At 37.6% G+C, this 13,020-nt stretch overlaps 1 protein-coding gene across 1 annotated transcript; it reads right to left on the bottom strand.

The window, feature by feature from the left end:
- Window positions 1-146: 146 nt before the first annotated feature.
- On the bottom strand, window positions 147-4,960 carry LOC140228373 (uncharacterized). The gene is made up of 4 exons (XM_072308597.1): window positions 4,834-4,960; window positions 2,537-2,750; window positions 1,961-2,156; window positions 147-285 (listed from the first exon to the last, which is right to left on the bottom strand). The coding sequence occupies exons 1-4, from the start codon at window positions 4,958-4,960 to the stop codon at window positions 193-195; spliced, it is 630 nt and encodes a 209-aa protein (XP_072164698.1). The 3' UTR covers window positions 147-192.
- Window positions 4,961-13,020: the final 8,060 nt, after the last annotated feature.

A 13,020-nucleotide genomic window follows, 5' to 3' on the forward strand; every position in this document is an offset into this window, starting at 1 on the left:
GTTTTTCATCTTCTAGCACATTAAAGTAGTATTATACTTCGAGTCATTCTTATTCACAGTGGGAACAAACATTTATTAATATTTTCATCCTGCTTTATCTAGTCACTGAGAAGTCTCTCTCTAATAATGAAGTAACTGTCGCTCTGTGTAGGAGTCCGAATATGGCTGGACATTGGCAAGCATGCTTGGTGGCTAATTGAGATGTTCGACGCCGAAATAAAGTTTGAAGCACCCAATTTTCTCTCCGTTTCCGTCGTAGAGGGAGGTATGCATTCGGTACCTGCCCTGTAATATCAACCAGTGGAAGAATAGAATTGAGGTGTTAGCCATACAAGAGTACCCAACACAATAATAACTCGAGCCTTTCGGCTCGTGCTTTTGTTGATAATAAATGTAATATATCATGAACACACATGTCGAAATATCAAATAAAACTGAAGAGATCAAATTGATATAATTTTATTTCCGTTCTTTTTGTTTTTCTTCCTTTCTCGTTCTTTTTCTTCTTCTCATTTCCATCTTCTGCGGAAAAGCAGCTTCTTAGATACGGTGTTTTAGTTGAGAGTCTCAGACTGTACAGTTCCCGAAATGCTTACTGTCCTGTTTCAAAGATACCATGTCCACTTGTGTAACAGTAACAACTTCCAGTCAGTCTTTACCATGCTCCCTGGCATGAGTCACATGCCTACTTTAGAGAGTTTTGTGACAACATGGACACGATTGAAAACCTTGTTAAAGCGTGCACACAATTCCTGTACTAACCGTTTTTGATGGATTTAACATGATTCCTATATCTGTCTTTGAAAGTACCCCCCCCCCCCCCCGCCAGTCCATAGTAGCACTTTTCCTCGTTGTCATGCTTGACGGTTGCCTTATACACAAGAGCCGTTTCCATGCATCTTCCCCAAGAACGAGAAATACAAAAACGAAACCCAACTCTCAAAATACATCTGGAGCCTGAAAGACAAACGCGCAAACTTCACACTGACATGGGACATCCAAAAAAAGTCAAACTTATAACTCTAAGAAGGAGTGGCCTATGCAACCTCTGCCTCGATGAGAAGGCCATCATCATCCGAAACAAAAATGCACTCAATAAAATGTCCGAACTTATACCAAATGCAGACATCGGAAAAAAAAAAAAATAAACATCCATGCGTCAAACCGATCCACCGCGCCACACATTATTAATGAGCACAGAAACACACCACTTTGTCAGTCTGCCTGAAGATCGCGACAGCGTGAAACCGCCGGTAGCAGACAAGGCACCAAAACACTGGTACGCCTAATATTCTCTGCTTTACAGCATCGAACATTTTTCAATCCTCAACAAACTATACATTCCCGACGGATTTATACCCAACGGATATATATGTATGTATATATATATATATATATAAATATCTTTTTGAATTGATCAAAACGAGGATATATTCTAAAAATTTGTTAGGTAAGGAAGTACTCAATGAGGAAAGACAGTAGCGAGCTTTAAATCTGCGACGCTTATGTACATGCCCTATTATTTATGAACATGTTGTAAATGTGCAGAATATTATGATTTTATCATTTTTTTTAATTTGTCTAATAACCGAGTGGTTGGATCAGCATCGCGGATCTAAGGCTTGCTAATATCAGATCATTTAACCTGCACAATGATTTGATCGTGTTTGATAAAATAACACTGTGAAAACATGTGCAAAGCAGATCGATATTAACTTGCTTACTTTGGTCCGATTTTTATGAGATTTCTTTGTTTTGTTCAGTTCGTTTTACCGAGGAGCTCATTGGTTTTACTCTATTCATAATCAGCTTCATCGTCGAGCAGCTAACCGTCCCAACACAGAGGAATGAGTCTTGTTAATCAGACCCCCCACGGACGTTGGCATGACGATAAATAAATCATATTTGATATAAGTTAGTGAATGTCATGCATGGTTGCAAAAGATATAATTTCACCTACCGTCATGAGATCCAGAAAGAGTTGGTGTGGCAATCTGCTTTCCAGAAATTCGTATCGCAAGGGCAGATCGCTGCGAGTGGAGTACGAGCCTACCTCTAGCGGACATGTACAGTTGATTCCGTTACCTGTGACTTCCGGTGGACATCCCCTTGCCGCTACGTAACGGTTCATTTCTTCACACAAGTCTTTTCGACTGCTGCTGGTGTAGAAGGGCGAAAAAGTGACAGTGTTAACATTGCTACTATTAATGATCTCCTCTGTATACCTCTGTTGTACTTGTCTATTTTCGCATAGTACCACCAATAGTTGATTCTTTTTTTAATGTCCTAACACTCTCTTTGCTGTCTCTCTCTAATTTCTCCACCTTTCACCGTCACATCATCTCAACAAACTGTTTGCCTTTATCAAACCAATTTTACAATGAAATTTAGAATACCCTTCGAATGGGATTGCAATTATCGTTTCAAGCACTTCGTCACACAATGCAAGCACCATGAAAACTCACACACACACACACACACACACACACACACACATACAAAGCAAAAATGTTGTTCGACGGTTCTTCCAACTCACCAATCCTGTCCCTCTGTGCAAGCGGACACCAAGTCAATCCAAATGTGTCCCAGCCAACCAAAATCCATCCTGCGGGATAGCTCGATGTCAGCGGTAATTGTTTGGGAAATATTGCGCCTGACATTGACGCTTAAGTCGATGTTCATAATCCCAGGGAGGGCGATTGGACGTGGGGTGAGCGAAATTCTGTTGAATTGAATGGCTGCATTGGCTCCTTGGGAGTATAAGGAAAGTAGGTTGAGGTGTGTGAGTTAAGTCTTCTCGATACAACAAATAAATGTATTTATGTATTTATGTTTTAAAAAGTGCATTCCCCCAAGTCTTTCTTCCTTGTTTCAGTTAAATAGTGTCATTCACTCGTATTGTTTGAGAAATCCTCTGAATTATCATTTACCTCTAAGTAAAACAAAATTAATGTTGGTTTATATTCTGTTTTGTATAGAGGACCTTTAATTTGGAATAATTTGCCACAGGCAATTAAAATGAGTCCATCTTTAGATGTTTTTAAACGAAGATCTAAATTATTCTTATTGGAAAAAGAAAAGTAATCTACGCATTCGGGTATTACTCTGTGTTTGTTTGTTTGGTTGGGTTTTTGTCTTTTTATGTGTCTATACTGTAAAACATGTGATTTGAATTACTTTGGTTTTAATTTCTATGCACATTGTATTTGTTCGACTTAATATGACTTCTATTATAAATGCTTTTGCTATGGTGGCAGCTGTTCATAAAACTTTGTTTTTCTTGCTGTCTCCACATTCTGTTACATTTATATTGTCAGTTTGAATTTATTTATATACCTTATGTGAATACTTTTTTATCTGTTTGAATGACAAAAAAAATAATAAACGCGAATTGAATTGAAATGATAGATTGTTGACTTTTAGCCAAGAGGCAGCATCACTTAAAAACGTTTAGTTTCTCCCGCAATCGAAACGATGATCATTACATTCAATGAATTGATAGTGAAATATCTCTCAGATATCAAAGACCTCATTACATTAAGGTGTACATCTTTTGAGAAATTATTCTTTGTTTACGTTCAGAAGGGAAAATCAAACTCATCTTTGGTGAATCACTGGAAAATGCTTCTAATAAACAACTAATTATCTGTAACAGCTCTTCTATCTGAAACATCACTGTTTTTTTTTAAACCACAAATCATACACAAAAACACAAACGCCAAGGAAACTCGCAAGGACGATAAAGTGACAATCATTTCCCGTGAAAACCAACACTTTCATTTTGACAAATGAATAATGATAATAAAAAATCTGATAGGTTGAGAAAATTCCTTGAAAGCACGAATACCATCGCATGGAAGGTGGGCACAGTATATCCATGATAGTACTGCAGCTAAGCTATATCGAAAGTCATGAAAATTGAACACAATACAAAGCAAGCACCAATATCATCGTCGGTAATACAATGATGACAACTCTTGAGGAAATGAGTCATAGGAAACAAGAAATCCTGTTTTGTTGACCACTAAATAGCTCTTTAAACTTGCAGAAAATTCTGGCGTTAACGGCATATGGACAACATCATTTTATCATTCTCAGATTATTAGCACGGGTAGTATTATTAGTAATTCATTATCACTCATAATCATCTTTATCATTATTCATATGGCTTTATTGGTCAAACTGCATGCTTAGAATTGTTGATGGTGTGTTATACCAAAACTTGATGGTTTGGGTTTAGACATTAATGTGTAGGGTTTAGACTTAATACCATAAATGAAGTAAAGTGAGGGTGACTAGCCCCTATCATTTGCAAGGGTGGAGTTTCTTAGCAATGATCTTTGGTATTACACGCAAACAAAGTTTTGTGGACAGCCCAAGTGCTCTTCCTTTGTGCTCTTCTGCGTTGCTATGATAGCACATTGTGTTTCAACACAAAATAAATAAGAACATATAGCATTTCAAGGATTTTGTGTGTGATAATCACAAGCACAGGATGCATTGATTTTGCCTACTGAGGTTCTTCTGTAATATTTTTCTTTCAACGTTGCATACTATGATATATTTTAACACATAATGAAGAAGGGGAAAAAGCATTCGAAACTTATTACGTTAAAGATGAACATTTGTGTATTTGTGTGTGTGCGTGTGTGTGTGTGTGTGAACAAACAGAGATCTTTTTCGCCTTGAGGTTCAGATTACATGTCTCACTTTGTAACTGGAATTGTTAATTCATGGGACATTATGTCAGTTATAGTAGGTTTTACATACCATTATTTGAATAAAAAACAAGCAAATGCAAACAACATAGAATCAAATAAGACGTGCACTCACCTCCACAGTCTATGGCCTTGAAGGTAGAAAGCCCTCGAGTCGACCTGGAGGTTCTTCTCGCATCGACAGCGATGAACGAAACGGTGATCGCTGCTAGGAGCAGCAACAAAGAGGATTGTCCAGCCATCGTGTCCTTTGGTCTGGAAGTAAACTGTCACGGTGATAAATGACACAAATTTGGATTTCAATCGTTCTTCAGTGATTTTCACAAGTATGACCATTTATTGGCACATCCCTGCTCTTCTTCTGTACGCCATCTCAGGGCGAGATTCACACCTATACTGACCAACCCAATGATAGACCTACAGGTGAATTTAGCAGATTACATAGCGATCGTAGAAAATGCAACCGACTTTTTCGCTTCGTTTTATTTCATCTCCAACACATCTTACAACATTATGGTACTGATGATATATACAACAATGCAATGAAAGACAAACTATGAACAATGATACAATTTTGTACATTTCAAGACAAGTACAGAAGAATATGGTTGGAAATGGAGGGAACTGCTAAAAAGCAGAGCTTGTAGTCTGCAGTCCCCTCATAAAAAAAGTGTACTTACAAAACTGATTAAACGAGGTAAAAGAAGTTCCAGTAAGACAGAGACGAAGTACACACACGAGGCAGTTCCCTTGTAATGAGGGAAAGAGGAAAGGTATGTAAGCATAAAATGAATGACACAATGGAGAGAGAAAAGGGAGAGGGAAGAGGAAGCTGATGGGTCAAAACTAGGGCACGAGAGGCATGAGATATAAGCTCCCCAAAATTAATAATGGAAGACTAGCCATGTGGCCACGACCTTTATCGTTGGTATGTTTATAGGCCATAAGAATGTGTGCGTCGGTGTGAGTGTGTGTGTGTGTGTGTGGGGGGGGGGGGTTATCTGCTGTAGGAAATGAGGCACTGTTGATTGTTGTGCATTGGTTACGGAACCCACGCAGTCTATTCCAAGAAATGGAAAAAACCCCAACAAATTGCACTCTGATTGGCTATGGCCAAAAGTCACGCGATCATATTAACATTACGATATTGCTGTTTTAAACAAGTATTTGTAATAGTCTATAATGTAACCTGCAGTTGTTCAGCATTCGATCATTTCAGTGTGTTGATAGCGTTTTCACTATCGTGCAACCTATACTTTATATCTAACTTTTGGACACTGAGACATTTTGATATCGTATCATCATTATGCAATGATCATCGGTCCACAAAGAGCAAGTCTCATGGTTCTCTTCACTTCACATTTAGGTTTATCATAATAACCAATTAACATTTTGCCCTTATGTATACTTTACAAAACGAGTAATAGAGATAGGATTCTGACAAATTTCTAGAATACCCCTGACCTACTTTGTGGAATATCAACAATCAAGAAATTAAAACTTCAGTAAGAATTTAATATCATCGCAGCAATCTTAGAATGAGAGCTATACGATATCATCTCTTCTACCTGCAAGTGGATCAATTTCTATCGTTAGCACTACAACCATTCTTCATTGTTTGTCTATGGCTTATGATATGCACAGGGTATCCGAGTGATAATCACGATTGGATACTACTGAGTGAGTTAAGTCAAATAACGTTAATGATAAGCCTCCTGTTTCAAAGGCTAAATTCTTTACATTTAGAGATACATTTAGACAGATTGATTTTATATAGGATTATAGCCATAAGTAATCACATGACTGATATGAACTCAGCCATGACTTGCCGTTTACAATTCGAGCAACTTCCCAGTGATGCACCTAACACCCGATCTCGACACGATGTTTCGGAAATGAAGCTCTACAGAATGTCAAGCCGGGATTATACAACATCGATACGGTGCCAGTGGATGTAATTACATCTGTACCTTGGCGAGAGAAAATGAAGAACGTTCGAGGAAGCAGGACACACGTCGAAGAAACACAGTAAACACCTACAACGTATTCCGTGGCCTCAAACTAATCCCAGCTTGTTAAATCGTCATAAACACCAAGAGAAAATGTTCGTACAATTTAATGAATGTGCAAACAGAACACCTCCATCAAAGACACATGCAAAAAACAACCCCAAAACCAACAACAAACAAAACTGCAATCCGTTTTGTGCAGATTTGATTAGTACTTAAGAATCTCAAACTGCATGTATTTCTGTATGAAATTGAAGACACTCATTATACTTTAAAATAATTTTACATCTCTGAGCACAATGGCAAATTAGAGTCTACACGTGCCGTTCTGCAGTTCTGACCTCTTTGTATTCAAAAAAGTTTGTAGGACTTTGTTCTACTTTTGAGGGTCATCAAGTATGAGTCCATAACACTTGCTTCGGTGCAAAGTAAACAACCCATTATGACATCACAAGAGTCAGTCAAAGTTAATCAGGCCTGGACTTTTATCGCAGGAGAATTATAATATTGATGTTCTAATTGTTGAATTGGGACACAAGTAGCTAACCATTGCCGAAAGATCAATGTCACCTACTGATTGTTACCGTTAAGCATTTACCATATTTCAAATCAACCTTAAGTGTATTTGCGTTACATATTGCATTAATAATCTATACGCACACGACAACTAGTAAAATACCTACAAGAGGGTGGGTTGTAAATAGAACGATGGAATTCTCACCTATTATTTTTATTTTTTAATGTTATTCACACGTTGTACGAAAATATCGTCAATACATATTTTGTAGTCGTTCACTAATAAGCATGTATTGTTTACAAAACAGATGACATTTACACTTGCCCTTTTCTGATTGCCATTTGTAAGAGTGAGCAATAGTCCCATGTGTGTTCACCTTACATCCCTTTCTTCTTATTTTATGGTATCTGAGTTGATATTAGATGACTGATAGCACCATGCTGACAACGGAAGAACGGATCTTACAGGCCTACTCTCACTGCACCGCAGGCCGGAAAAGACACAGCATGCATGGTGGTCAACACATAACATCTCATTCTTACAATAAAGAACTAACGTGCTATGTCAGGAATGTACAGAACTGATTCATTACTTTTAAGAAAGAAAAAAACTATATAATTCTGATGTAAACAAAAGTATCGAACTTCGTTAACACTTGGATCAAAGTTAGATCTGGAATATTTATAGGTGGCATTCTACCAACAATATGAGGTACTGTATAAGGATCGTGGGTATAAGCAACACAATAATTTGAGCCTTTCCAGTTTAAAGCGTTGAGAACTTACAAATCGATGGTGTCCCTTGCTATAACAGCATAATTATTATTTAGAATGGAGGTAAGAGAAATTATTGTAAAATACCCAGTCAACACCTGCCTTACAAATTTCGAAATTTTATATAGGTACCTACTCTTATTGAAAGTCTTATCATTGAGCAGATTTTGTAACTTGTCAAGACCATTGGTTATTCATTTACTCTCTCTGAACGCAAGAACATGATTGTCTATCAAAATAGCTCTTGAGAAAGGGAAAAATACTTACCAAGGGGAATCCCTCCCAACAAACAAACAAACAAACAAACAAACAAACAAAAACAGCGCCTACATCATTTTGCCTTGCTATCATGCCCTCATTCCACAGGAACAATTAAGCAAGCTTTTATCCAAATATAGTAAATGAAGAGGATCATATTCAATAATAATTATTTAGGACTAATCGTGAAAAGTTCACTCCATTCATGCTTACCTTGTAATGCCGCGGCCTTGTGGAAGTGTACACGCAGCAGGCGTCACCTTTAACCAGTCTGAAACACGTTGTCGCACTGCCACTTTATAACTTCCTGACATGATATACGGACACACCTCTCACCGATCACGTGACATGACAGCTTCTCTCTCTGACACATTAATTACTCCAGTGACTGTATCCTGGGCATTTCATCAGGTAATTACCCTCTTAATAGATAAAGAAAGCACTTAACGTGAATTAATTAACTTCATACAGTGATACCATAAGCGAGTAAATTATGCTTCCTCAATCGTTATTTTTTAAATCTTCTCACGAACCAGATTATGATGATGGAATTTCGAACGAGTGCTGAGATAGGAAAAATGATCCTGAAGCTTCAGACTACTTCAATTATGTAATGTATAAGAAAAACAGAGATATTGCAGGGAAATGAGCATTCTAACATGAAATGACAGTCTAACTCATTATAGCGCTTGCATCAATTATAAACGTTAGTCACCTCCCAGATACATACACAACATAATGTGATATCTAGTGAAATGCTTGTCTAGAGATACTTTCATTTAAGATAATTTATATATATATATTTATATATAAAATAATGTATATATATATATATATATATATATATATATATATATATATATTACATTATGTGCATGTGAGTGTGTGAGTGTGTGTGTGTGTGTGTGTGACAAAGAATTAATAATAATGTAAATATGCAATAATGGAACAAAACGTCGGGGACAATCACAATAGTATATCTACCATGAAGTCGTCGGATGTCAAAATTAAAGACTATAGTCCAAGTTGCGCAAAAGTTAAGAAGTCATTTATGTTTCATGCATTTGATAATACACTATGTTCGGTCAAAACAAACTAACAAACTAAATAACTAACAAAAACTTCAGAGAATAAAAGATAAAAAATGACAAAGTTTCGAAGAATCAGTGAAAAAAGAAACCTTTTCTCTGTCAGACATACATGAATTCTGGGACTTTCAAACAGAATTTGAGAAGTGCAGCTGCAAAAAGTTCTCGCCAACTGCTCTGCATGAAACATAACATGCATACACACATTCACCCAAGCACAAGAAAAACAAAGGGTAAACGGGCAACGGTCATGTAGTATTTAGCGGGTATCGTGAAATCTTGTTGTGGTGAGCTTACGTAACAAATCATTTCCGGAAAAGAGACAAGTCTTGCGTCATATTGATGTGTGATGACTTCGTCTTGCCCTCTTAAACACCCACTTCAACTATTTTGTCATTAGCTATGTTCCCTCTGAAGAGGAAATTTATCACACCATGTCTTGTAAATAGAAAAATCTAGAATATCTAGAATCATTTCTAATCATGATGCAGAATTGTGCTCATACTTGTCATAAGAGTGACTGAGTGTCAGAAAAGCAATCTAGTCAAGATTTAACTCTTGAAACTGTTTCCTCCTGTCTGAAAGACACTTTTCAATATTATTGTCAGTTTGGAAAAAAAAAAGAATTCTGATTGGTAGTCACAGACACTACATGTATTATATATTTTTTCTATGATGCTTTAAAGCAGGAAAATCTGTGGGTGACCGATATACAGACCGACAGATTAGAGACCGATAGCTTCTATGTAATGCTATGTAACACGGAATATATTTTATTATTATTTCAACATTATTATAGATAGATAGATAGATAGATAGATAAATAGTATTTCATTGAAGTATTCATGTCTCGCAGTCATACGACTGAATTGCACATAGAATTACATCGTAAAAGAGATAACAGATATTACAAAAAAAAAGGTATTCATACAAATGAAACACGTAAAATACTGACATTAAGAAACGAGGTCATACGACAGGACATGTGGACCAACAAACTGAGCAAGCCGTAAACATAACATAACAAAAACACAGATGATCAGGGTTCGGTATTCACACACTCTCTTTCGACACCTGCCTCACACACTATCACACGCCCTTTCGCTCTTTGTCACTTTCACTCGCTCTTTCTCTCATGTTTTTGCATACGCACCACTACACTCAAACAATATATTAGTACATTATTAGACCCGCTGATTTCCTATTCTCGTTGCACCCCTTTGATCACTCTCGTGCACCTGATCATCAAAGCCTATACTGATCAATGAGATTCTTCTCGGGAGATATCCACAATGAATGCCTATTGAAATATATTACACTGAATTGATTACGGGGGATTCTAAAATGTGCAAAGTATATATAATTCCACTCCCCCAAAATAGGGTGAAAAACAGCAAAACATGTTCCAGACAATGAATTGGTGTAGTTGAGTAGAGATAAATAGAAGAATGAGGAAAGAGGGAAAGAGGGGCATGGGTTGGAAGGAGAGATAGAGACAAAACCGGGTAAGCAGAAGAAACAGAGAGGATAAAAAAAGAAGGAAATAAGAAGAAGGTGTATACCAACAAAGCGCCTATACGATATTGAGTGGGATATACATGCATGCGAGAACCAAGGGAGGTCAAGAGAGAAATAGGAATCGAAATGTCGGCTGCAGCAAGTATTACACAGTTCTGCGTGGCACGTGACACCTGTACATTGTGCATCATAACAAACAAATTATCCAATAATTGAAATAACACGCAAAATTAACGCTTTCGTAAGTGTAAGCCACAGACCCTACACGCGCACATTATACCTCTTTACACAAAATATATCATCATTGTGGTGTAAATAGGAAGAAATAAGAGGGATCAAATCAATGAACATAAAAATTGATCAAAGTGACACGAAACTCATAATCCGAATACGACATGCAACATAATGTTGGGTAAACTAGTTCTTCTTCTCGTAAAATAAGTGTATACAGTTAAATATGATTATCATTGGATTAAAAAACAACAACATACAAATGTATTACAATCATACAGTACAAAAGGCACTGCTTAAAGCCGAATATGAGAGAAGCCGGAAAGGCCAAGAGAAGACGGGAAATAGGAGTATTGATCGCAACATACACACAACGGGAAATAAAAACCTACCCATTGCAAATAAAAAGCTACAAAATGAAATGTCATATATAAACCCCGCATCATTGTATAAACAAATCATCGATGCAGTATAGACATGTAGATTAGGAAATGAGAATAAATGAGACAATAGCGTTTAAAATACACCGTTCAGTACAGTAACATGCTGATAACATGATGATACATAGATATTTTGTTCAAAGACTTCTCGCCAATGAGGGTATACATTTTCACACTTTTGTATGCTGAAGATTTCATAACATCATCACTGAAATAATAGGGGGGGGGGTCACTTACCCCACCCCTTACCCACTCATAGATTAAAATTGGGAGCACCTGGTGACGATGCAAAAGCTCGCACGCATCAATCGACAATCCCTCAACATGTGGCCTCAATGAAAGACCTCGCCTTGGCACACGGATATTCCTGTTCAGAAATAACTACAAAAGCAATGACGAAACAAGAAGAAAACAAACCAACGGAAGGGAATGCGATTGCTTTGCCACCTCTCTTTGAGCCACCTCTCTTTGAGCGGTTTGAATTGCTTTCCTAAATTGATTTCAGTTAGAGAGTCTACTTTTTCTTTTTTCTCGATCCGTGAGTGAAGAAGTTGAATGGTTTACATTACGACAGAAATCATAGAATTCAATATCCTCGGCTGGACCAGTACTCAATCCTCACCTGTATGGTACCGACAAGAGAGGGAGACATACTCGCTGAAGTTTAATCTGATCATGGGGGTCAAAGATATGGCGACCCTCACGACAAAATCTTGCACCAAAATTTAAAGGGATATTCAGTGTTTTCTACAGGTTAGTACTTGCTTGAGGATTGTAGGCATTGCAGTCACAATTAATGCATATTTTCACTGCCTGTCATGTATTTAGAACGGAAATTAACTCTTCTGATTTGTCAGAAGAAAGGAAATTAGCCCGTCTCGACCGGCAGAATACGAACTTGTTCGTAGTCATTCATTATGTACGTTGAACAATGTGTTCGATGCATGTATGAATTGTGTAGTCCCGCATGTTGCGAAAGATGCTGGCTATTTGTTTTAGTCCTGTCTTGTATATTCGATTTGCGCTGTCAGGTCTGTCTTTTCTGTTAAGTATGCCATCAGTGACGAATATGTGTGCATATTTGTTTGAGAACAAAATGTGTGTACTGTGAAGACACGGTGTTTTGCATGGTCAAATGAGCTGAGTGTTGGGGTTTGGAATGAAGCGATGATTGCGGACACATGCCCTGGCTGGGCGCCTGGCGCTACCATTCCCTGCCATGTCTAACGTTAGAAATGCTATGCGCATCGCGTACAACTGCGAAAGATGCGATTCATAGATTCATCTAGGCACTGCAGATCGTGACTAGCTAGGTCTATTAAAAGCGAGAGCTGATGTGGCCTGACGGTAGCAATACACAGGCAGTGTAGCATTATGTAGCAACATGAGTAGGGCCTAGGCCTAGGGCCTAAGCCTGGATGTTGAAGAAGTTGGCATTTAAATAGGATCCTATTCCTAGGTTATAGCA

The sequence above is a fragment of the Diadema setosum genome, chromosome 5 (genome assembly GCF_964275005.1).
Source record: "Diadema setosum chromosome 5, eeDiaSeto1, whole genome shotgun sequence".
Classification (NCBI taxonomy): Eukaryota; Metazoa; Echinodermata; class Echinoidea; order Diadematoida; family Diadematidae; genus Diadema; species Diadema setosum.